At 37.4% G+C, this 24131-nt stretch overlaps 1 protein-coding gene across 17 annotated transcripts in view; it reads left to right on the forward strand.

The window, feature by feature from the left end:
• Nucleotides 1-24131, forward strand: part of KLC4 (kinesin light chain 4) — a 50941-nt gene that overhangs the window by 8327 nt on the left and 18483 nt on the right. For all 17 annotated transcript variants that reach the window (XM_087962525.1, XM_087962540.1, XM_087962519.1 and 14 more), the window contains 12 exons: nucleotides 10240-10334; nucleotides 11639-11903; nucleotides 12788-13018; nucleotides 13311-13389; nucleotides 13600-13825; nucleotides 14059-14146; nucleotides 14961-15062; nucleotides 15363-15536; nucleotides 15657-15756; nucleotides 16169-16221; nucleotides 22119-22186; nucleotides 23405-23513. In XM_087962525.1, the coding sequence (XP_087818651.1) occupies nucleotides 11655-11903; nucleotides 12788-13018; nucleotides 13311-13389; nucleotides 13600-13825; nucleotides 14059-14146; nucleotides 14961-15062; nucleotides 15363-15536; nucleotides 15657-15756; nucleotides 16169-16221; nucleotides 22119-22186; nucleotides 23405-23513 (1479 nt within the window). In that variant the 5' untranslated portion in view covers nucleotides 10240-10334; nucleotides 11639-11654. The remainder of the gene's footprint in view (nucleotides 1-10239; nucleotides 10335-11638; nucleotides 11904-12787; nucleotides 13019-13310; nucleotides 13390-13599; nucleotides 13826-14058; nucleotides 14147-14960; nucleotides 15063-15362; nucleotides 15537-15656; nucleotides 15757-16168; nucleotides 16222-22118; nucleotides 22187-23404; nucleotides 23514-24131) is intronic.

Consider the following 24131-nt stretch of genomic DNA (forward strand, 5'->3'; position numbering starts at 1 on the left):
CTTTCTCCTTGCTCTCACAGCAAATACTGTTTCAGTTTCCAAACAGGATGCTAGCCAGATGAATACCTATGGATGCTGGTAGGCAGAGGCACAATTTTCCCCCCTTATTTCCCTCCCCAAAAACTAAGCCTGACCGCATAGTTTCATAGCAAAGCACAGGTATCAAGCTAATAGCATATAAAAGTGTATGTGTATCTATGTTCCCAAACAGTCCAACTGTAAAGTTACATTTATTTTTTAATATATACACATACAAATAAGAACATCATACATTTTTTTTTTGCTCACTGCTTAGTGTTGAATCAGTTGTAAGAAAATATAATTATTACTGACTGGAAACCCATGTGGACTTTTTTGTGTAAAACATAAAAAATGAACTTAACAATTTGTGGTTTTGATAATTAGATAGGATAGATTATTGAAAGAACATGAGTCAATAAAGAGGTAAATTTACAATTGTTCTTATAATTGCTGCAAAGAAAATGAGATTTTTTTCCTTTGACACTAATAGTTAAAAGGTTTATTTCAATTTCATTAAAACGCATTACTTTTATTTCCATATAAATCTCTAAAATATTTCTCCCCTTTTCTCTTTTTTTACTTCTTTCAGTTTGATCCCAATTATTTTCAATACTTTTATTTCTATTCATTCTGCTGATGACTGACACCTCACTGTCTTTTTTATCTTTCCATTTAAAAAAATGTCTCAAAATAACCCTACATTTTATTTAAAATAGGCAGACAAATGTTCATTTCTCTTTTTGAGACCCCTGTTCTTTCCAACTGTTTTTCCCCACATGAAACACATTCTATATCATTCTTTTATCCTCTCCCTCTCCCCCCACCCCCCGAAGTTATTCTCTTATGGAGTTCTTGGTTCTCTATGAGCTTGGTTGTTTGCTTGTTCTTTACCTGAATAGGTAACAGTGAGTGTGGACTTTGCTCTCTATTTATATGCAATAGTTTGCCCTGCCAATATTGATGAGCTGTGGTTTTCTCCTTGGTAATTCTTGATTATGTAATTGTTTTCTGCTTGGTTGTTTCTCTCTAGTTAATCCCCACTTATCTGGATGTAGGGTGCTAGAGGGCATGTGTTCTGGTCTTTTTAAATTTATTTCATAACTTTTTGTTGTCTCTTTAGAATGGGGTGTAAATATGGTTTATTTCTATGTGTCTATTATGGTTTCCAGGAATTCCCAGGAATTTTTGTATTTGGCTTGATCCAGGATGCTCACAATTTCCCAGTTGAGACTGGCTCAATATATTGTGAGATTAAGGAGGCTTCATTGTGTCTTTTACCTGCCTATTCAGTCTGCCTATCCTACATAGTGACTGTGATCACTATGTCCTTAAGTGTCCTTTTTCATACCTTGTGTTAATCTAATTCCACAAGCTTCTTTGGCACTCTGTAACATAATTTATATCAATGTCTAAATATTTCCACATACCCAGAGCCACTTTTCATTATTCTATTAGGTGTTTATTTTCTTATTTTCACATAGACAATTCATACAAGAATCTTTCTACCCACACTCCCCTTTTCTTCCATTTGTTTTGTTTCATGTTCATAGCTTAAAATTAAACACAGAAATAAATAAATACACATATACATGAAAAAGAGAAGGTGCAAAAAAGGACTAGAGTTAAAGAAAAGGGAAAAAAGAAAAAATAGTTGAAGTGACTTTCATTCTTTACAGAATTAAAAGCAAGCTCATCATTCCACCTTCCTCTTTAACATTACAATAATCACTTCAGCACTTTATTTAATATGTTTTCAATCATCAAATCCAAAAATCACCATTTAACTTTTTTCCCATTTACAGCAGAAAGTCCAGTTCCCAGTCTTTTATAAAAGTACTTATTATCTTGACTCTGACCAGGCAGGTCATCTTTCCTAGTTCTGCCATCTTGGCAGTCCATTCCTCCATTGTGGCTATTTCAGTATTTCTCCATCTTTGTGCATTTAATAACCTTGCTGCAGTTACCATGTATAAAACCAACCTTCCATATTCTTTTCTATTTGACTACCCATAAATATCTATAAAAAAGTTCTGGTCTCGTCTCAATATTTCTCTTCTAAATTCTTTCTGTTATCACATGTATTTGTTTCATTTCTTTTTTCTTTTTTGCTTTTTCACAAGTCCACCATGCATAATAAAATGCTTTCATAGACACAGTCCATGAAACGGGCTTCACTATTAGAGATCACCTTTCTTCTTGAGAATAGTGTTCTAAACTGCAACTGGAATTAGATAATAAGCATGTGACTTGCAAATGGTAGTTTTCAGTTATTGTGGTAAGGGAAAATGTGCATCTTAGATTTTAACTATTCAGGAAAAGATGATATTATAACACTTCAGATACCAGCTGTTCCATGTTGATATAACAGCTAAGTTGGTCCATTTCTTACCTCAATTTGATATTATGCTTGTCATGAAATTTATTGTCAAGAAGAGCAACGAAATATTAACATAAAGTCGTAAACAACATATAACCTTCTTTAATGCCAGTTCACCTCCTACTTCCATCCTTATCAAACATCCTTAATAGCAGGGCTGGGCAGGGATTCAGATTCAAAGTGTAAAGTGTTGTTTGGAGTATATATGTTTATGTGGATGCAAAGTCTGCAGGAACACTTTAACCAAATGTCTTTCCCCAAGATTGCCTGCCAGTTTTGGGGATGTATTCTTCAGTCCAAAGAAAAGGTTCATCTGCTTTAAATGTTCCTAATTGCTGTTTTGTGCACAAACATGTGTTGCAAATCACATTTTGCCCTTTGAATCCAGATTTCTATGCAGCCCTGCTTAGTATTTAAGTAATAAATATTAATTGTTATAAATAACTTGAGTCCATTTACCTGAAAAGCAGGTTATTAAAATAATATTTATTGTTATACTAAACAGGATGGTGCTGCATTTTCGGATTGATCATAGGGATATTAACTGGAGGATACGTAGTCATAGTAACAGAATAAAAGAGTAACAGAGTTGGAACGCATCTTGGAGGTCTTCTAAATAATTCCCTTCTCAAGCAAGAGACCCTATACCATTTCAGTCAAATTGTTGTCCTGGGTCTTCCTAAAAACCTCCAATGTTGGAGCACCCATAACTTCTGCAGGCTAGTAATTCAGAATATTAGAGGAATACTCAACAACCCATGACCCATTGAAATATTTCAGAAATATTTACCTAAACAAAGAAACAAAATTATGCTCAGGTGGCAAAAATGCAGAATGGAAGCAATTACTCACTTTCTGCCAGCTTCCCATTGACTTTGCTCATTAGAAATTGGCAAGGAACATCAGAAATTACAATCACATGACTGCGAATAACTGCTGCAATGTTGCAGCAGCCACAATTTTCTGAACACAACTGTTGTCAAGATCCTGGAAATGTTAATAACACAGAAGTATTGGGTCCTGGATTTGTACACATTCTTTAAATTAACAGATTTGAGGTTGCTGAATTAAAAAAAATTTTTTGCTGTGATGCACCATTAACTGAGGATTACAAATAGACAGGAGAGTTTTAGTAGCATATAGATAGCTTTGACCAGCTTGCACTTACATGCTACATTAGCTTTCCTTTTCCCTTTGCTCTCAGTCCACATTTAAATTTTAATATCCATTAATGTAACCTCCTGCAGTTCAGCGTGCAGCTAGTTAGAGAAAGCCAAAATGCATTAGCAGTTGGGTGTGGTTGAAACTAAGCCATATTTGATATGAGAGGGCAGAGTTAATATTTACTTAGCAGTAGAAAAAAAGTCTTGTGTTTCCACTCAATCCATATAACCAAAAAACAAGGCTGCCTTATACTTGGATGTTATAGTAACCTATCTACTACTTGGAACAAAGTCTAGCTCTGCCTTCAACTTCTTAAAGCTTTGGTTGTGCCTGTATTTCATCAAGGTCCAAAATATATTATAATCCTGCATATCACCTGAAGATGTGTTTATATGTTAGAAAGTGACAGCAGAAGACTGATATATGTGTGTCTTGGTCTTGTCATGTCTTCAGATTTGAGGCTTCGGCTTCATGGATTTATTTTTTAGTTCATGAGTTTAACAAGAAAAATAAGGGAAGATATGACCTTACTTCATAAGAAGATAGACTCTATACATCAAGGGATAAACAATTATGCTGTCGAAGTATCCAAACAATGGGTGAAAGGCATCAACTTTGCTATAAACAAAAGCTGATTGCAATCCCAAATAGATCCCTAAAAGGTTGTTGTTTCTGCTCAAAGTACTTGCTCAGTAGTGAGATTCTTGATGAATGGAGTATTGCAGGGGTCCCCAACCGCCGGTCCACGGACCGGGACCGGTCCGCGGAACAACTCTTACCGGGCCGCTGGTTGCTGGGCGCCACCATCTTTTTTTGGTAAAAAAGTGCTTCCGGTGAGCTTTTCCGGGTAGAAAGCTCACCGGAAGCACTTTTCATCAAAAAGATGGCGGCGCTAGCGCTCGGTGAGCTTTTCCGGGTAGAAAGCCATTTCTACCCGAAAAAGCTCACCGGAGCGCTGATGCCGCCATCTTTTGACGAAAAAGTGCTTCCGGTGAGGTCACCGGAAGCACTTTTCGTCAAAAAAGGCGGCGCCCAGTTGCTGCCGGTACCGGGCCGCGGCGTCAAAAAGGTTGGGGATCACTGGAGTATTGAATAACATACTGAAGTGGGCTTTGAAGAACTATAAGTGGCCTCTGCTGGAAGAAAGGAAGATAGCTGTGAAGAGGCAAGGATGAACTTGATAGTAGATACAGGACGGGCAGCCTAAAAGGATGCTGATTTCTGCTTCTTAGTTTTCCTTGCTATCATAGAGATTAGTACCAGTATTTATCTGGGCATATAGGAGAGCATCCACTGTTTCTTAGCAATCTATTTTGCCAGAAAGGTTGGGGAACTCTGCTCTAAGACCCTGGAAATGAAAACATGTGGCAATCAGGGTGTGAATTATAGTTTCTAAGGCTTCAAATAGAATCACAACTGGCTCACCAGCAGGCAAGGGCCTCCAGGTCATGGTTTCCACTTTCTTATCCAGCAAGTGTTTGAATCCAAGGGGACTCTCAGGTTGACGATCTGGTCTGCCAGGGGGATAGCAACAATGTTCAGAGCCACCACCAGGATCTGTCACAAAGTGATGCAGTTTCTGGACAACAGTTGGCTGAGCTTGAAAGTAAACTTAAGACAGGAGCTTTCCTATACCTTGAGATGATAATTCCCCTGTGTATGATGATGAGGGAATCTCAAGAACTTTGCACACTAATTAAGTAGTATACATTACTACTTCTCTATTTTATCTTGATGATTCTTCCCTAGCCAACATATGTGTAGAAATAAGGACGAAGGACATCTATTTTATAGACCAGCTTTACAAAATGTAAACATGTCTTTTCCCCTTTCCATACCTATGTTTTAATCATAGGAATTGATAGCCTAAGGATGCAGAACTAAATTGGAATTCAAATAACCTTTATTGAAACATGTATAGACTAGTTTATTATGTGAAAGGATTTGTTTGACTGGATTGCGCAATAGTGATATGATAAGCCTATTTTAATATGATTCATTGATTATTAAAGAAAAGTTGAATGCCATATGTATCCAGATCATTCAGATTATCAGTAAGTCTTATGAGACTTTAAAAATACATTACAATTAGTTAAAATAATAAAATTATAAGACTTTTTTGCCCATTCAGTCATGTCCAATTCTTGGATATGTCCCTGCAGTTTTCTTGGCAAGATTTTTTTAGAAATAGTTTTCCATTGTCCCCTTCCTAGGGCTGAGAGAAAATGACTGGCCTGCGGTCACCCAGCTGGCTTTTTGTCTAAGGTAGGAGTAGAATTCAGTCTCTCGGTTTCTAGCCTGATGCCTTAACCACTAAATCAAACTGGCTCACTAACCTAACTTTTAAAACCATGTAATGAAGTAAAATAGTTCTTAAAGCCAAGACAAGGCTTTATTTGCCTTTTATATTTTTTTTATGTTTGGAGATCAAATTCTAACCAAGAAGCTTGTACCATGCATAACACAAAATATGCCAATTTGCTATCTCTAGTCTAATATATAATAGAACACTTTACAAACAGTGGTGGAAAACATTTTCAGTTCAGCTTGCTGTGAATATTTCTTACACTTTAAGCAGTTATACGTAGGGGGCATCTCATAGATTTGATAGTGAAGGCAACTCACATTTTGCCTACAATCGCTCCTGGATCATAACTTCAATAGAATTTTGGATTCAGTAGAATTTTCTCTCAGCCTTAGGAATAAGGTAGGGGCAAAATCACTTGTTGCCAAACCTTATCAAGAAAACTGTAGGGACTTGTTCAGGCAGTCATTGACTCAAAGTCTCATAAGAGCTATACATAAGGCACGTATATGATCTTATGTTGTACAATAGTTCTCAAGTGGTTAGAGAAAAGCAATCTGATGTCAAATTTAGCTGTTTTCAAAATAGATTAGGCCTCCCACCCATAGAGGGTTCTGTAACCCAGGGTCCCCAACCCCCTGGCGACAGCCCACAACTGGGCCATGGCCTATTCAAAACCGGGCTGCACAAGAGATGGGTAAGTGCACGCGCATGAAGCTTTGTTCACGCAAGTGGAGGGCACTTGTGCGAGTGGAACTTCACGCATGAGTGCAAAAGCAACTGCCGCTCACGTGAGTGGAACTTCACAGGTGAGAACAAGCACCCTCTATTGCAGTGGTCGCCAACCGGTGGGCCGCGGGAAAATTTTGGTGGGCTGCAGAGAAATCTCACCCCCAGCTCCCCCCCAAAGCAATTAATCCAGGAGGCGCAGAAACACAAGGCTGCACTGCCCACATGGCCCGCGGGAACCCTCCCCGCCCAATCACTCCATACCGGGTAAACTTGCCTGCTAAATTTCTATTTTTCCTTTTTCCGACCGTCATCTGTTCTGCTGTGCCGGGAGATTTAGATTTGGATTTCTTGCTTTCTAGCTAGTCTTTAGATCTTCGGCTCTGCTTTTAAGTTCAGCCAAACCTCCCTTCGGACTGAAGGTTTGCTTGCAAGCAAATTCAGTGCAGACTCACAGCAAGCAAATTTGAGAGACTGAGCTCGCCGATGGCAGATAGATAGATCACTGAATGATTCTGTGAGCAACTCAATCTGCCTGCTTTGCCTGATTTTGGGTAAAAGTTGCTCTTTTTTTAAAATAAAAAATTCAATATTTACATGCATGTAAATGTGAGTTGATTTTATGAGTTTGCTTTATGTGACAGACTAAGCTAGCCAATGGCAGATAGATAGATCTCTGAATGAATCTGTGATTCTGTGAGCAACTCAATCTGCCTGCTTTGCCTGATTTTGGGTAAAAATTGCTCTTTTTTGATAAAAAATTCAATATTTATATAAATATTTATAATATTTCCATACAAGCCATGCCCAGCCAGTCACATGACCACCAAGCCACACCCACAAATTAGGCCACACCCACAGAACCAGTTAGTGGTCCCTGGGATCTAAAATTATGAGTTTGTTGGTCCCTGAGGTCCAAAAGGTTGGCGACCCCTGTTCTATTGCACACGAAGCTCCGCACGAGTGGAGGGCATACGTACCCACCGCTTGCACACATGGAGCTGTGTGCCTGCCACTCACATCACATATACACTGGTGCCAGGCCGAGTTACCAAACTGGAAAGGTTCAGGATTGCTGCTCAAAACAATTTAGATAGCCCAGGCAGGAAGAGTTTGATTTTATTGTAAATGCTCCCTGGTCTGAGGGATAGTGCCTAGAGAGGAGGATGTGATGTGATAGATCTCAGCGAAGTAGCAGTTTCCCAGAAAGAAGGGAATACATTCTTTGGAGAAGGACGTGACAAGACGCAACACAGTTTGGAGTTGGATATGAGACAGAAGAAGAAAGGATAGCCACTTCATAGAATACCTCAGGGTATATCCATCAGGGTGAGAATAGTAAAGATTTAGTCTTTCAAGATTCTGTATATTTGGTATCAACAAATAAAAAACTGAACTTTGGCTGAATTTTTGTATGCCATTCTTGGGTTAGGCCTGAATCTTGCTCTTGATGTACAATGGCTGGAATTTAAGTGCTGTAGAAAACAAATAAATACATTAGATAAATTACTTATCAGACATTCCTGAATTATTTTGTGCCTATTTTATTTGTTTTAGCCCAGCCTGAACAGGAGATGCCAAACTTGTTGGAATATCCATAGTAGAAAAAGTTATATGAAAGAATGCTTCAAAAAATCTACTACATTGTACAAACATTTGGATAGATCTTCACATGAATTTAGGAAGATAATCTTATAATTCTTCTTCTTTTGCATATCTCCATTTTGCAGCATTCAAGTTTTTCCTATTATTTTCTGATGATCTTACCTTCTGTTGCAAAGTTTCTTGTTCTGGCCACTTTTATTCCTTTTCTAAGGCAGAGTCAAAAGTTACTAACAGCTGGAAACTTTTCCAGATTTCCAGATCTCATGAAAACTGATGGTAAATTAAATGTTAGGAGGGGAAGTAGAGTGGACATATTGATGTCTGTGTATTTAAAGCAAAATGTAAGAGCAGGTTGTAGACATTTTGCAGACATTTATATTAGGTTCTGCTATAATACTTTCAGCTTGCTTTTAGGAGCCTCCCAAGAAATGCTAGGAGGAAGAGAAAAATCTAGAATGGCTGATTTCCTATTTTTTAAAATATGAAATGGAAATCTATGGATAATGCATGGATACCTGCATTGGCCTTAGGCTAAAAGTTTGTGCCATTTTTTAACTGTTTCCTATCCAAATGGAACACTGAAAATAAATTATGCCAAGGGCATCAAGCCGCTGCCCACCTGGTTGCTCATCAGCAGGAAACTGTCAAACCTGGATAGAATGGGACCAAATCTAGTATGGCAGGAGAAACCACTAAAAGAAAGTTTGAATTTGAAATTGAACTGGATCCAATCAGGGTCTGAGGAGGAAAAACAAATCAGAAAAAAATTCCCGATGTGTCCCTATGGGAGGCGCATTTCTGCAGTAACTTGCAAAGCTTCTGATTGCTTCATTCTTAAACACTGTTTTCTTCTTGTAATGTGACCCAGAATAGATAGAGCTTGTCTTAAGGGGTCGGGGAAGTTTCCAGAAGCCGTGCTCTGCATGTTTTTCCTAAGTTGTTTAGACTTTCTAATTTATTTTAAAGGCAGTCAGCTTCTAAAGGTCGTCACAAAACAACACCCAGCATAATCTTCATTCCAAGAATAGGCTGCCTACAGGGTCCCTTAAGTATTCTTGGAAAATAAACGCGGTGGGTGAACTAACACCACGTGCTGTGTTTGATTCTGAAAAAAATATATAAAGTAAGCGGGAGTGTTTGAAAGCATTTTGCAGGAAGAGCAGCCAGATGGGATATTGAGAAATAAAACCTCAGCAGTTTGCCTTCTGGCAGATGTCTGTTTTGTGATTACCCATGGACATTGTGGCATGCACTTTTGGAATGCACAAATCCCTCCCCCATCAGTCCAATGACAGCTAATTTAGGAAAGTGCCATACCCTCAAAATGCAAATGTATCCACAGTAGCCCAATTAAGATTGGATGTCATTGTTCTAAAATAACAAATTCAGCTGTTAATTTGAATGGCGTTTTGTGTTGTACATGGAAGATTCCCAGGGAACTTACAGTAGCATCTATTGGCTGTGTACATACAGCACTCGGAACCACCAGGCTAACAACCTATGGGTACTGTTTTCCTATAACAAGCTTTTTCTAAACAAATCAATCATATGAAGGCTCAACATGATTGCTTAGTTTTTAATTACATTTTTAAGGTACTTTGGTTGGTTGTATGAATCCAATCATTCTTCTTTCATCAAAGAAAATGAGTTTTTTTTCCCCTTTCCTCAAAATGTCATGCAGGTTCATTTTTATGAACACACACACAGAGAGAAATACACGTGCATCTTTTTTCTTCCTGGGGGAAAAAAAAATACCCAGAGCATCTCCATCCATTTCCTTATAGAAAAAAAAAGCTCTGGCTTTCTTCTGAGCAGCCGGCAACTGTGCTAAGGGGTTTCCAATTATCCTTAGGTGGTTTGGGTTTGTTGTTGTTGAGGGAGATTTTCTGTTGGTCCCACCCATGAGGGGGCGGTGGCTGTTGCCTGGCAAAGAATACTGAACACACAGAGGTGGGACTACTGGAGAACAAAGGCAGATCTGCTGATATCTTCCTCTTTCTTCTCCTTTTCTCCTCCTTACTGGTCTGGCTGCCTTCAGTAATAGCTTGGCCTGCTGCCAACTGATCACGTGGCCCAAGTTGTCCCCTTTGTATGTGCAGCAACGGAGCAGGTTGCTCCAACCACTGTTATGAGGTAAGTTCCTTGCTAAAACATGTAGGTAGGTGCTTTGTATGTTGGGAATGTCTTTTCTTTAGGATGTGGATGAATCCGTCAGCCTGGGGTATGAGCTGGATAATTTATTTATTTATTTATTTATTTATTTGATTTGTCAATTGTTTACAAGATAATAAATACAAGTGTATACAAGTGTATACATTTCTATGTGTTTTTCACTGAACCGGGCAATGGCCTGGCAGAGGAAAAGAAATCTAATTTGTTTGGGATTTTAATAACAAAGAATAGAAGTCTTGGTGAGACTGAGCAACACTTTCCCCTGCAGTGCGTGTAATCCTCTCCTCTGAATCTTCATTTGCAAACTTTATTTGCACAGCTAGATAAAATTAATATGTTCCATTGTGTGTGTTTATGAAAGTTTACCAGCTTTTATTTGTTGAATGGTATGTTTCCGGCTTGTTTTCCTTGCGTCACTCTCCTAGCAGCTTGCTTTAAATTTCAGGTATGTATAAATAGAGTTAAATATGCTCTCACGTGGATAATAATTTTGAAAACCCTGTTATTTTGTAGTAAGACCTAGCAATTATGTTTTTCAAAGATGTTCATAAAGATGCATGTTAATGACAGAGTCTAGATTGGAAACGGGATCATTTTATTTTGAAGCACTTTGAACAATTAACTATCACAAATCCTAACGCTAAGCATTTGCCTCCAAATCTTTCGCTCTTCAGTAATATCCCTGCTTGTTTTTGGCTGTGGTATAAGGATCAGGACCACCACCACTGCTACTTCTCCTCTTCTTCCCTTTTCTTTCCTAAATTGTACTTCTATTTCCTTAACCTCAGAAAAGTTCTCTAATGTAGAGATTGCAAACAAAAAGAAAAAAAAACCTGAACTGTACGTTCTGTTACTTTACTGGAAATATTCATTCCTATTCCTGTTTGTTTATTCTGGATCTCTAATCACTGGAAAGGAAGTCTTAATTCCTTATAGTTTTTCCTATGTTTTTAAATGACAGTTAAATCAGCCTTCTAGATTCCTAGGGTTACGGGGGCGGTAAGAGAATGTCAATTTTGACGTAACTGCCATCTTTACCTCCATCTGCTCTTCTCAGTAACATACTGTTCACCATATTCCCATTTTTACAAGGATGTGCAGTCTTCAAGTATGGTGGGAATTTCCTTCGTTTCTACTTTTCTGATGAAAATGGAAATAAGATCTTTATTCATAATATCATTTTGTTGGTTTAATGTTTCAGAATCTATTGTGCAAGTAACCTGTGGTCTATACTAACCCCTTTGTTTTTTCTTCCTTAAATGGAGGTAATACTGAAAGATTATGTCCACTATGGTGTACCCCAGGGAGGAGAAAATGGACAAGCTAAGCCAAGAAGAGATTATCTCCAACACTAAGCTGGTGATGCAAGGGCTGGAGGCCCTTAAAAATGAGCATAACTCGATCTTGCACAGCCTACTGGAGACTATCAAGTGTCTGAAGAAGGATGAAGAAGCCAATCTAGTACATGAGAAAGCCAACCTGCTGCGCAAGTCAGTGGAGATGATTGAGCTGGGACTTGGAGAAGCTCAGGTGAGCTACAGTTTGTACATGAATTTTTTAAAAAAGCAACCAAATGGAGGCAATCAAACATAAGGATTCAAATACACTGATTAGAACAGGCATGCATAGTAAGTAAAAACATAGACAAAAGCATACCATTTGTCTATAAAGTTCAGAACAGTCAAACTAGCAGGCACAGAACACATTGGTAAATACTGTATTTTCCGAGTGCTGGTTTTTAGTTTTATGATTGTATGTATAGAATTGAAATTGAATAGAGAATTGAAACCTGTATATATAGTAATTGATACTTGATTATGAGTGGAGAGGACTTCTTTGAGTTTTCACTTTTTGCCCATCTGCCCGAGCATTGGCTTCTTTTCTCTTTTGATTTTAGGAAAAATGGGATTAATTGTTCAGAATAGCAAATATATGTATCTATCCAAATTAAGGACATCAGTATATAAGGGGTTTAGCCTTTGCAAATGTAGACAACACCCCTTTAGCCACCCATGTACAATGCAGGGTTTTCAAAGCTGATGTGAATGAGATGAAATATCCAATTATATTTGTTGTTCCTTTTCCTCCTTTCTGGCAACATTGTTCTTCTCTTTTTCCAAACAAACAAACAAACAAAAAAGGAACAGGCATCTAAGATACTTTATGTTACACAACACTGGTTTATGGTTCAAACTTTCATTATTTTGTAGTGCTTAAAAACCAGTTCTTTGTTCAATTCTACCCTTGGCTTATTTTAAGACCATTAGAAATATGCTCACTAATTTTCCTACAAGATTTGGAATTCTGTTTTGTGGGTGTGTATGTTTTCTTTTTTGCTAAGATTGAGAAGTTTGATTTAAAAAAAACAAACCATTTCTCAAGACAGACATTTCTCCTTTTTTCTCTCGGACCAGGTCATGATGGCTTTGTCAAACCATCTGAACGCTGTGGAGTCCGAAAAGCAGAAATTACGGGCCCAGGTGCGCAGGCTATGCCAGGAGAACCAGTGGCTACGAGATGAACTAGCAAACACTCAGCAGAAGTTGCAGCGCAGTGAACAAACTGTGGCACAGCTTGAAGAAGAAAAAAAGCATTTGGAATTCATGAACCAGCTGAAGAAATACGATGAAGATGTATCCCCATCGGTGAGAATCTATACGGTAGACGTAGAGCATCTGTGCTTACTGGAAGTTACTACATAAAAATAAGCTAGTAATAGCTTTCTCAGAATTCCTATCTACTACGTTAAGTTTGTCTCTACTGGCTATGACAGGCACAGGTCACCTACTCTTGTAATTATTATCTTGAATTATCTACCTGAGAAAAAGAACAGTTTATCGTTTTCATTAGTGTTGGGCATAAAAACCTTGCAGTACTAATGTATAATGATCTCTCTTTACCCCTTTCTGTTGGTGCTTTTCTGTATTAACATTTCAGGAGGAGAAGGAAGGTGATTCCACAAAGGATTCTTTGGATGACTTGTTCCCAAATGAGGAAGAAGATCAGGGACAAGGATGTAAGTTTCATTCTTTCATTCTTCTTATGGGGAGAGCAGACACAAATATTGTATGAACTGCTACTGAACATGACTTCTTCCAAATATTCCATCTGATTGAAAAATTAAGGGTGTGCAAAGGAGTGACAATCCTTATTTGTATGAATAAACCACAATATAGCATTGCATGCTGTGCTTCTTTATTTATTGATGTGATATATATATTTGCAGTGCCTCATCAACACAGCAGTGCTGTAGCAGCTGCTCAGCAAGGTGGTTATGAGATCCCGGCACGCTTGCGTACACTACACAATCTGGTGATCCAGTATGCATCACAGGGACGCTACGAAGTGGCTGTGCCTCTTTGCAAGCAGGCCCTGGAGGACTTGGAGAAGACTTCAGGACACGATCACCCTGATGTGGCCACCATGCTCAACATCTTGGCCTTAGTATATAGGTGAGGAATAGAGAGGTAGAAGGTACCTGCTTCTTGTGGAGGTGGAACAGCATTTCAGGAACAGAAATGAAAGAGGGAGTACAAGGAGGTCGGTGTAGTCAACCCCCTATTGTGGCAACCTCTATTAAGACGGGATATTATGTCTGTGCAATGTAATTTCCCTATGTTTGTGACATGTTTATATACATTGTTGTCCCTCTACTTTTAAATAGCATCTGCATATTTTGTTGCAGGGATCAAAATAAATATAAAGAAGCAGCTCACCTGTTAAATGATGCATTGTCTATTAGAGAGAAAACTCTTGGCAAAGATCACCCTGCAGTAAGTGGCTATTATTTCTTTCACTTCAGGAAGGAGGATCCAAATATAGAGAAACTGAAAAGTAATTGTTTCATTGCCTGATCAATTCTTCTGATTCCCAGGCTAATCCACATTTTAATCATAGTAATTGAGGATGATCGAAACAATGTATCTAAAGGGCACCAGATTGAAGAAAGCTGCTTCTACACACACACACACACACAGAGAGAGAGAGAGAGAGAGAGAGAGAGAGAGAACACAAATCCTAATAAATAAATCACAAGGAAGGGAATCTTACTAACCACTAATAGAGTATATATCCCTATAAGAAGCATCAATGAAGAAACACAGCATTAAGAAAGAAAAGAGGACAAATAAAGAAATACATTTGACTTTTCACTGAGATAGAGCAAACTGTATCAAAAGTCTGTCTGCACCTTTGTTTCCTAAGCAGTAAGGCAATGTTGGCAAATAGCCTTATAAGGAAATCCAAGCATGTGATTATGGTAGTGACATTTGGGCCCAAATGTATATATACAGTAATTGTTTTATTTTATATTTAAAATATCAGTACATATGTTGCTTTACATATTGTTGGCAAAAGAAATATGTGACTAAATAGAACAATGTGATTTCTTGAAATAGTATCCTGCTGAGAAATGGTGACACAATTAGGGCTCTGTTTCAGAAATCCAGTTACTGTTGCTGTTAATGCTGCCAGTTATAACAAATTGGCTCTGTAAGGAGTATCACTTTTTATGCCCAAATATTAGAGTGAGTGTAGGTTTTGATTCTTCCTTAGTTCTCATGTGACTGTTTCCCCCTCTCTTTGCAGGTTGCTGCAACCCTAAATAATCTAGCTGTTCTGTATGGCAAAAGAGGGAAATATAAAGAGGCAGAACCATTATGCAAGCGGGCCCTGGAAATCCGGGAAAAGGTACCTTTCTTTCAGAAACTTTGAAGGGAGGAAGCCTTAGGCTATGGGGGCCTCTCATCACTTGAGGCTATACAAAAACTTTCACTGCTGGCGATTCCTTACAATAGAAGCCTGTTTCAGAAAAGAAATATATTTTGGATGAACTGTATCCACAATGAGGCTAATATGCATATAATGTGAAGCCATGTGTACAAAATTCAAGTTTCTAATGGTATTTATGATACAGTTTTCCCAGGGAAAGAAAGGTTTTGCAGAACTCCCAAGAATTTTATAAATTATTCTTACCTGCTTCATTTTCAGGTTCTAGGCAAAGATCACCCAGATGTGGCCAAACAGTTAAATAACTTGGCTTTACTATGCCAGAATCAGGGCAAGTATGAAGAAGTAGAATATTACTATCGTCGAGCGCTGGAGATCTACGAATCCCGCCTAGGGCCTGATGATCCAAATGTTGCTAAAACAAAGAACAATCTGGTGGGTCTGTTTGTTGATGTGAAGAATTATGGAGGCAAATAATTATCTAAGATGAGGGGTGACTGGCTATGGAATGGTTCTTTTGATACTTTTATAACAATATCCCTTATATTCTGCCAGGCCTCCTGCTACCTGAAACAAGGAAAATACAAGGATGCCGAGACCCTGTACAAGGAAATTCTCACCCGTGCCCATGTGAAGGAATTTGGCACTGTTGATGGTATGTACGTCAAAGAAGGAGGAAGCAACATATGCAAAGAGGCCAGGTCTTAGAAGGAGATTGAAACCCTTGAGTGTTAATTGTGAAGGTTTCTTGAACATTCCATAATTGTTGGGACAGATGTGTGTGGAAAAGAGAATTTCTTGAGAGAAATAAACAAATGAACTATGATCAAGAGCCTATTTTTTCTTTGGACACATTTTGATAAGTAAATGATATACAATCTGTAAAGACTTTTCATTAGCGGTGAAGTTTACGTTGTCTAATCTCTCGTAGCTTGCTTATCAAGTCCTTGCTTATTTATTTATAAACAAGGGGAAAGGGACCTGAAAACCAATATATCAGAGGTTCTTCTGAAAATACCATTAGAATGCATACAGAGACCTTTTCTCCTCTTATCTTTTCTCTACAGATGAACACAAGCCTATATGGATGCATGCAGAAGAAAGGGAGAAAATGAGCAAGGTGAGGACGAGAGCAGTGCTCTCATAGGCATTGCAGTGCCCTCCTAAACCATCAAGTAGCTGAAGGAATTCCTGAATAATAATTGGGAATAATTTTAGATTAGAAAAAAAAACTTACTGAAAAGAGAGACACAATCTTATAGTAAAATGATGCATAGTGTAGAGAGAGATAGAAACCTTCTCTCAAAACACATAAGAGCCCAGGGTTATCCAGGTAAGCTGAATAGGTACAAGATAGATAAAAATAATCACTTGCCTTTCTATTGTGCTTAGGTATACCTTGCTGTTAAGAGTTCCAATTCTAGTGGGACTGTAGAACTTCTAAACTGGGTCACATGTATGCCTTTTGCCAGTTTTAATTGATATGCCAACCGCAGCCTTTCCTGTGGGAAAAAAACTAGCGCAGCAGTCAAATTGATCTGTGAAAGACCTCTCCAAGATTCCATATTACCCTTGTGTCTGAAGCATTGCATGCTTCAGACTTGTCAGTTTATTTATTTCCAAGTGAAACATGAAATGCCAGATGTTTCTAGACCTTTATTGCTTGGGCCTAGGTTAGTGGGGAGAATGCTTCTTTTCTATAGGATTCCCCAGTCCTTCAGGAAATCATCAATTGTTGAACTGTGTGTTTGATGGCTAAATCTTTTTAGTACCTATTCCAGGTCTTTGAAATGTACTGCCTGATGAATAGAAGGACCTATTATTTTTGTTTTTCTTCAAAAAAGATCTCAAAGCTATATTTTTTCAAACACGTAAAATGTATATTTAATAATTAAATATAAGAGTGTCATAAAAAGAGTATAGATAATCAGCAAATAGAAGTTTTTGAGAAGGTTGTACAAATTCATAGAGAATGTAACCATTGATAATAATAGATATAAGTTAACTTCAGGATCAGGGCCAATAGGCCTCAGAAACAGTTCTTGTCCTATTCTTCCCATGCCTTGCATATTTTTTCTTTGTTATAGTGGATTCCTTAGGACGTACTGGAAAATGGACGATGAAGGGATATCAGCAGGTTCTGGGCCACAGACATTTCAAAAGCAGAATGCTAAAGTTTGCTGTTTTGAAGGGCCATCTTTAAACTTCTCAGATTTAGAAAAGTTAATTATTAATGTTTCCCTAGATTGGGAGGAGAGAGAGTTAAGCTGAAAAGCCTCTGCATACTAGAGCGACAACAAATCCAAAGTCCTTGGCTTTGAACTTCTACACCTCACTCTGTACAATCATTGATACATTACAGTACTAAGAATAGAATAGAAATTTGGTCAACTTCTGGGACATTTTGGGCTAAAGTGCTGAATACATTATAGCAGTTCTCAAGCAGGATGACTTCATTCACTGTTTTTGTCTTGTGAAAGCTGTTGGATTTTTTGTTGTTCATCTAATCTAGTGACTGATAACTGCTTCCAGTAGTAGATAAAAATAGAGATCTATTTCCTGGATTTTAGTACTTTACAGTACTTAGTTTCCCAAATCATTGCTATCACTGCTAAAAAGAATTAGCACGGTTTATCTTATTGCTATCCATATGTCTTTCTGCACATTGCTTTTCTGTCAAATAAGTGGTTTAAAAGAGGTGAAAAGGACTACATGTGAATGTTCATACACGTGTACTAAGTGGTACTAGTTAAAACGTGTCAGCTGTTCTTAATTTTTGCCTAGCAGTGCATTGTTACTACTCATTGGTTACATTTGTTAACTTGGATATATCCTATCTGCTGACTTGGATACGAAAGCTGACTATACCCATGCTGAGAAGTCTCTGAAATTAAGAACTCTTCATTGAAAGACTGTTAGTTTTGAATTGATTTTCCCTGAATTTTCAATGGAAAAAGATCTTTCTTCATTTCTGGCATGTGTGAGAATTTTCCTGATACCAAAAAAATTACACCATTAAATCAGAAGCCTTCTGAGTTCAAGGGATTGGTTTGGACTCTTTTGTGTTGTGTGATTTTATACATTTGTCATTTTATACTAGCAAGCATCAATTTATCTTCTGAGCATTTTAAAGTACTCAGGTACTTTTGCTTCTACCAGCCTTTTATGTCACATTTTTCAAACTCATGGAAAAAGATGCCTACATGAAACATGATATTGACACCTTCTTCCTGAATACAGCTAATGGGATTTGCAATCATATGTCATCCAGAAAGCAAACTGGATAATTTGATAAGGAGAGGAAAAACAAAGGTGATTGTTATGAATGCTTTTAAAAGGTTTATAAACAGCAGATTCACCTATCGTCAAAAGTGAATTTAGGTTGTCATTTGTTGAAGCTTAATAAAATGCCATATAAATCAATCCTTGGGAAGAAGGTAACAGATGAACAGTATTTAGCAATTAGTGGAACAACTACAGTTAGATTTATTATTGTGAAGCATTTATCTTGCTAGAAAATATTTCTGAGAAATATTTAGGAAAACAGAAATGCAAAATATTCAGATATTAATATTCGTCCATTTGTCTATGTAAATAAGTACCCCTATGTGATGCAAACAATAAACTTTCCACCTAATAACTCTAACAGCTAAGTTATATCACTTTTTCTTAAACACAGAAATGAGATAGAGCACTTTAGCATGACAATCCAAAAGATATTTCCAAGCAGTAGAAAGAAATTAGATTGTATGTTGTTTTTGGAATAATAGAGCATTATTTTAGTAATGTATTTATTTAGTTTCCATTGTCTTGAATGTCTTCTCCCACTAGACTACCTGATTTTTTGGTTGTTACATACTATTAAAGGGCATAAAAACCATTTTATTAGAGCATTGCTTTTGTCACATTTAATCTAAATAGCCTGGTAATATCATAAATATGATGCAGTCCCAAACAGAACTAAATTCCATCAAACATATGGAATTTACTTCCACATAAGTGTGAAAAGCTTGGATTTCTGTTCATTTCATTCCCTATAGGAAATTTGGGAATTGTAAAAATAAAATCAAAATAGCTAGCTACAATTCCTGTTGGAATGTTACATAAATAAATCTTGTGGGGTTTTCAAATTACATTTTATTAAGCTTTTTTAAAGAGGAGTAAATAAACATATAGTGAATAAACATTTAATTTTCAAGTATTGTAGAATTAGGTTATCTTTTTCAAAATGTCATTCACTGGTTTTAAATAACAGAATATGTAGTTTTATGGAAAATAACGAGTCATTTTATAATCCAACAATGTATAAATATTAACAGCAGTGGTCAGCACAGTATAAAATAAAAATAAAAAATTACAATAAACTTTAAGCAACTGCAGATCTGTTCTGGTTTAAGAACTTACACTTTGAATGCTCTGTTAAGAGAAACACTAATTTGAGATGTGGCACAGGCCCACATATAGAATTATACTTAGAGCAGTTTCCAATTTGAGTAAAATTCACAGATTTATTTTTGAGATTACAAAATTATTTGGGGCATTGAACCATACTCTCACAACTTAATTAGCCATTCTGCAATTGTATTTTTTAGTTGGAAGTATAGAGTATTCTTGCAGCACTTACATGTATAATGCAACTTCTGAATATTTTGTGGAAATACAAAATTAATGATAATTATTTTTTTTAAAAAATAGATAGAAAAGAAATTCAGCTTTTAGGATTTGTTTCATTCTGGTATAAATTATTCACCAAAATTGTTGCACTTTACAACATAGCCATCCAATATGAAAAAAACGATCTGACCTGGCTGTTAAATTCCCAATAATTTTTAAAGAAGGAACAATCCATTTTAGTTATTGAAATGAGAATTGTGTAGGAGAGGTAAAATGCCCTATACTAATTTCTCTATATTATTCAAGTAAATTTACTGTACTTTTTCCCCATTGGAATTCCCCTTGTTACATATGAATTACTCTGTCTAGATTCTGCATTCATTTAATCATACAGTCTTTAATTTGCTTTGGTTCTGAGTCATACATAAAAAATGTTTTGAAGATAACTGTAATTATTACATTTATAATCTTGGAAGATTGTTGGTATTGTGAAGCCACTAAGATGGAGAACAGAAATCAACTGAGGAGAAAAAATACATGTATTGCAAAAATATGTGGGTGTCAGCTCCTTTCCCTCTCTGTGCAATGTTCTGACTTTGTGTCCCAAATCAGCAATGAATAAGGCTGAGTATTGTTGATAGCCGTAGTTCTTTTTCCTCAAATTCCTTTCCTTCCAATCTATCCTGGGATTTTTTTAATAGCACATATCTAGCTGCAAGTACATTTTGGTGTCCTGTGCAGAAATATATAGGCTCTGATCTGCCTTTGCCACTATACTGCTTGGCCTACAGAGGAGTAACTGAAAATCAAGTTATTTTATGAGGGAAAGATGTGAGAGCTTATTTAAATTGTGTGTACTTAAAAATGTTAATATATTATACATCATCCAAATAAAATATTTGATTCTGGATGAAAGATGTTGCCTGTCCTGAAGACTCAGAAAGCAGCAAAGTGAAACATATATAGAGTTAATTGCAGGTTTTAAATGAGCAAACATGACACAATAAAGGTAACGTCCACTCTTCATTATTATTATTTTGTCCCAGCAAGTGGGAGGACATATTATGAACTACCTGGGTCCTGGTCCTGTTAGGCTTGTAACAGGATTCAAAAATGGAATTTGACATCTAAGTTTCCTGACAAAACCTGATTTCATTTTCATAATATATGCATGTCAGAGTACATACATCACATAACTTCCCAAATCCAGACCCTAGCAGCTCTATACAGGACGCCCTGAACAACTGCAGTCAATAACTGAGCTAGATAGAACTATATGGCAACTACCTGTGTTTCTAACGTATCTGCCCAATATATTTGACATTTCAGTGTTACACTTAACAGGCTTAGAAGCATCCAATTATTAGGGAATCACCTTGCCTGAGGGAATTCTGAAAATCAAAGTTGTAAGCTATGGAATTGATGTCTGAATTGGAGTCCTTTCAGAAAAAGCTAAGGGTACAGAAATTGTCAGTGATTCAGGTATAATTTCAGTGGAAAGTTGCATGACAGGATTCTTATGCCCCGAGTTCACACTTAAAGGAAGCTGTGTGCTTAGCTAAAATCCCACAAGTTTCTCAACCAACTGGATATGTGTCTGAGCAGAAAATGTTCTCATCAAAACATTTTATATAACTTTAATGTTTTATGTGCAGAAGCTAAGAGAACCAGCTTTGTTTTAAGTATCAATTTATGCCACACAATCTACTAATTTTTTTTGAGGGGGGAGGGGTTTGTTAGGCTGTATCTCTACTCTCAAATGCACTCCTATAATACGTTAGCTTAATGATCAAATTCTTTGCCATACTTATTTTTAACTTTGTATTTCTGTTTTCATAATTGGAGTTTTGCTGCAAATCAATATTTGTAGTATCTCATGGGAAATTTGGGGGGAAATTTTAATCCTGCCATACTGACCTCTGAAGAATGGGGAATGCTTTCATACCATGAACATGCCTAGGAGCTCTTGCTGTGGAGCACTAAGTATGTCAGGAAAATGTTCATTATCTACTTGGTCAAGTCATACAACTCAGTCTCCAGATAACTTTTTTCTTCTGAGGTCAAGATGGAGCCCATCCTCAGGGCATATTTATACTATCATGCTTGTATGAGTCTATTAGTGTGATCCTCAACCTGATTTCTTTCATATGTGTCAGATCTCAGTTCCCATAATTGCCACCCATGCTGGCTTTGGATTCTGAAAGATGAAGTCCAGCACAGCAGAGGGCTCTAGAAAAGGAAACTTCTTATAGTTGGAAAGTTAGAGAAGCCTATTTCTCTGCCAAGGGTTAAGTGCATTATTGTTTTTTTTTATTTCTCCCATGCATGCGAACAGAAACAGAAACTCGCTCTTGACTCTGATTGTTCTAATAAATCTTTCCCTCTTGCCAAATTCTCTTCCAGAGTAAACATGGAGAAAACATCCCCTATGCAGAGTATGGTGGCTGGTACAAGGCCTGCAAGGTCAGCAGGTAAGGCGTGGAATTTGCTTATGTTTCTAAAGCTTTTTATGTTAATTTAGGGTTCAGAATCCTTTGTGTTCCACATTTGTTCACCAAAGGAATGTGCAAAGGTGACAAGAAATGTAAAGGTGGGGGAAAATATGTATAGGTTCATGAGGACAGGAATGCTCTATTTCATTTGTCTGCAGATGACTGAAAGCAAAGGATGACAAGCTACTTTATAGAGCAGCTTTACTGGGAACCCTTTGTCCTCACCCCACTCCCTCCCCCTCCCCTTTCAGGTGCTGCCTGTCTGGTATATCCTCTCTGACATGCACAGGGTTTAAATCCTTCTGATTCAGAGCTTGGGGTGGGGGGGAGAGATGGACTGCTTTGTAAAACCATTTGAATCAGAATCCTGAGTTCAAAAGGAGTGTAAAAAAAACCCTGTTAGAACAAGCTGCATGCATTCTTCTTTATTCTACTTCATATCATGCCTCCCCTATATTCTACTGACTAGCCATATTGGGAGGGGTGTTTTTTTTAATATGGAACTGTTGCTCTCTTATGTATTAAAAAAATTAAAAAATCATTTGAGATAGAGCTCCTTCCAACTTCTTCCCGTGCACACCTTCTATGACCTGCCAACAGATTATATTGTTTGTGATTTTGTTAGATTTTCAGTCCTGTGACCGAAAAAATAAACTATGACACGTCTGCTTTATGAATGCCATGTGCTTAGTGTCTCTTGCAACCCAAGCTGAAATGAATGTCCAGTACCTAAGCAATGGAGCAGGGTGACCACAGTAATCTAAAGTAGTCAGTGGGAATTCAGTAGATCCCCTCCTGACCATTTCATGAACCTTATCATCAGTGAACTCCCCACAGTAGGCTGGGGATGTGATGGAGTTGTATCATGTCCCTTAAATACAATTATCATGTTGATACTTAATTTTTGCAAACCTCAACCTCACATCTTGTTTCCACAGAACAAAAATGATTGCCTGGGCAGCTATTTGGGTGCAGGAAAAGATGCTACTGTTGTAGTATCCTCATTACATATAAGCTCACATGCATTCTGTATTAGATTTTGTCTTCAATGAAAATACAGTAATATAACTGTAGGAGCTCTATAGACTGGCATATTCATTCATCAAAGATAACCTGGGCTTTAGTGACCAAGTTACTCCAAAGATAAAGAAATATTTGTTAATTTCAGTTTTCCACTTTTTCTTGAATGCCCCTCAGCCCTACAGTGAACACCACTCTGCGGAACCTGGGTGCGTTATACAGGCGTCAAGGCAAACTGGAGGCTGCGGAAACTTTAGAAGAGTGTGCACTGCGTTCTAGGAGACAGGTGAGGCCGATAGTGACCCAGAAAAAATGCTGGCATTGTACAAAGTGGAGAACAGGTAGTCTTCCATATAAAAGTTATTTTATCCTCAATGTAATAAATTCCAGAGGGGAAAAAAAAGTTGCAGCTATATGTATAATCTGGAATCAAACGTAGAAATTAGATTAGGCCTAATTGTACCCACCTTTCAGAGCAGTTGAAAACCATCTTTTCAAATAAGCATTTGGGACTTGGTGCCTGCTTTTCTGGATTGATTTTTCCTATACTTCTTTTGTGAATTAAAAAAAACAATCTTACTGAATATTGGATATGTTATGTTTTTATTGTATTCTTGTGAAACTACCAAGAGTCTTGTGGGAATCCAACAGGGAAGGAGGGAGGGATAGAAGGGAGGGAAGGAGAAAGGAAAGGGAAGGAAGGAAGGAAGGAAGGAAGGAAGGAAGGAAGGAAGGAAGGAAGGAAGGAAGGAAGGAAGGAAGGAAGGAAGGAAGGAAGGAAGGAAGGAAGGAAAATTCAGATTTGAATGGTATCTTCAAAGCATCTTGAAAGAGCCTGAAGTGCTGGTGAAATTGTAACTGTAAAATGCTATTAGAGTTTTTCTTGATAATAACCACAGTGGTG

The sequence above is a fragment of the Notechis scutatus genome, chromosome 1 (genome assembly GCF_049901735.1).
Source record: "Notechis scutatus isolate UNSWTSFEM ecotype Mainland chromosome 1, rNotScu1.2, whole genome shotgun sequence".
Classification (NCBI taxonomy): Eukaryota; Metazoa; Chordata; class Lepidosauria; order Squamata; family Elapidae; genus Notechis; species Notechis scutatus.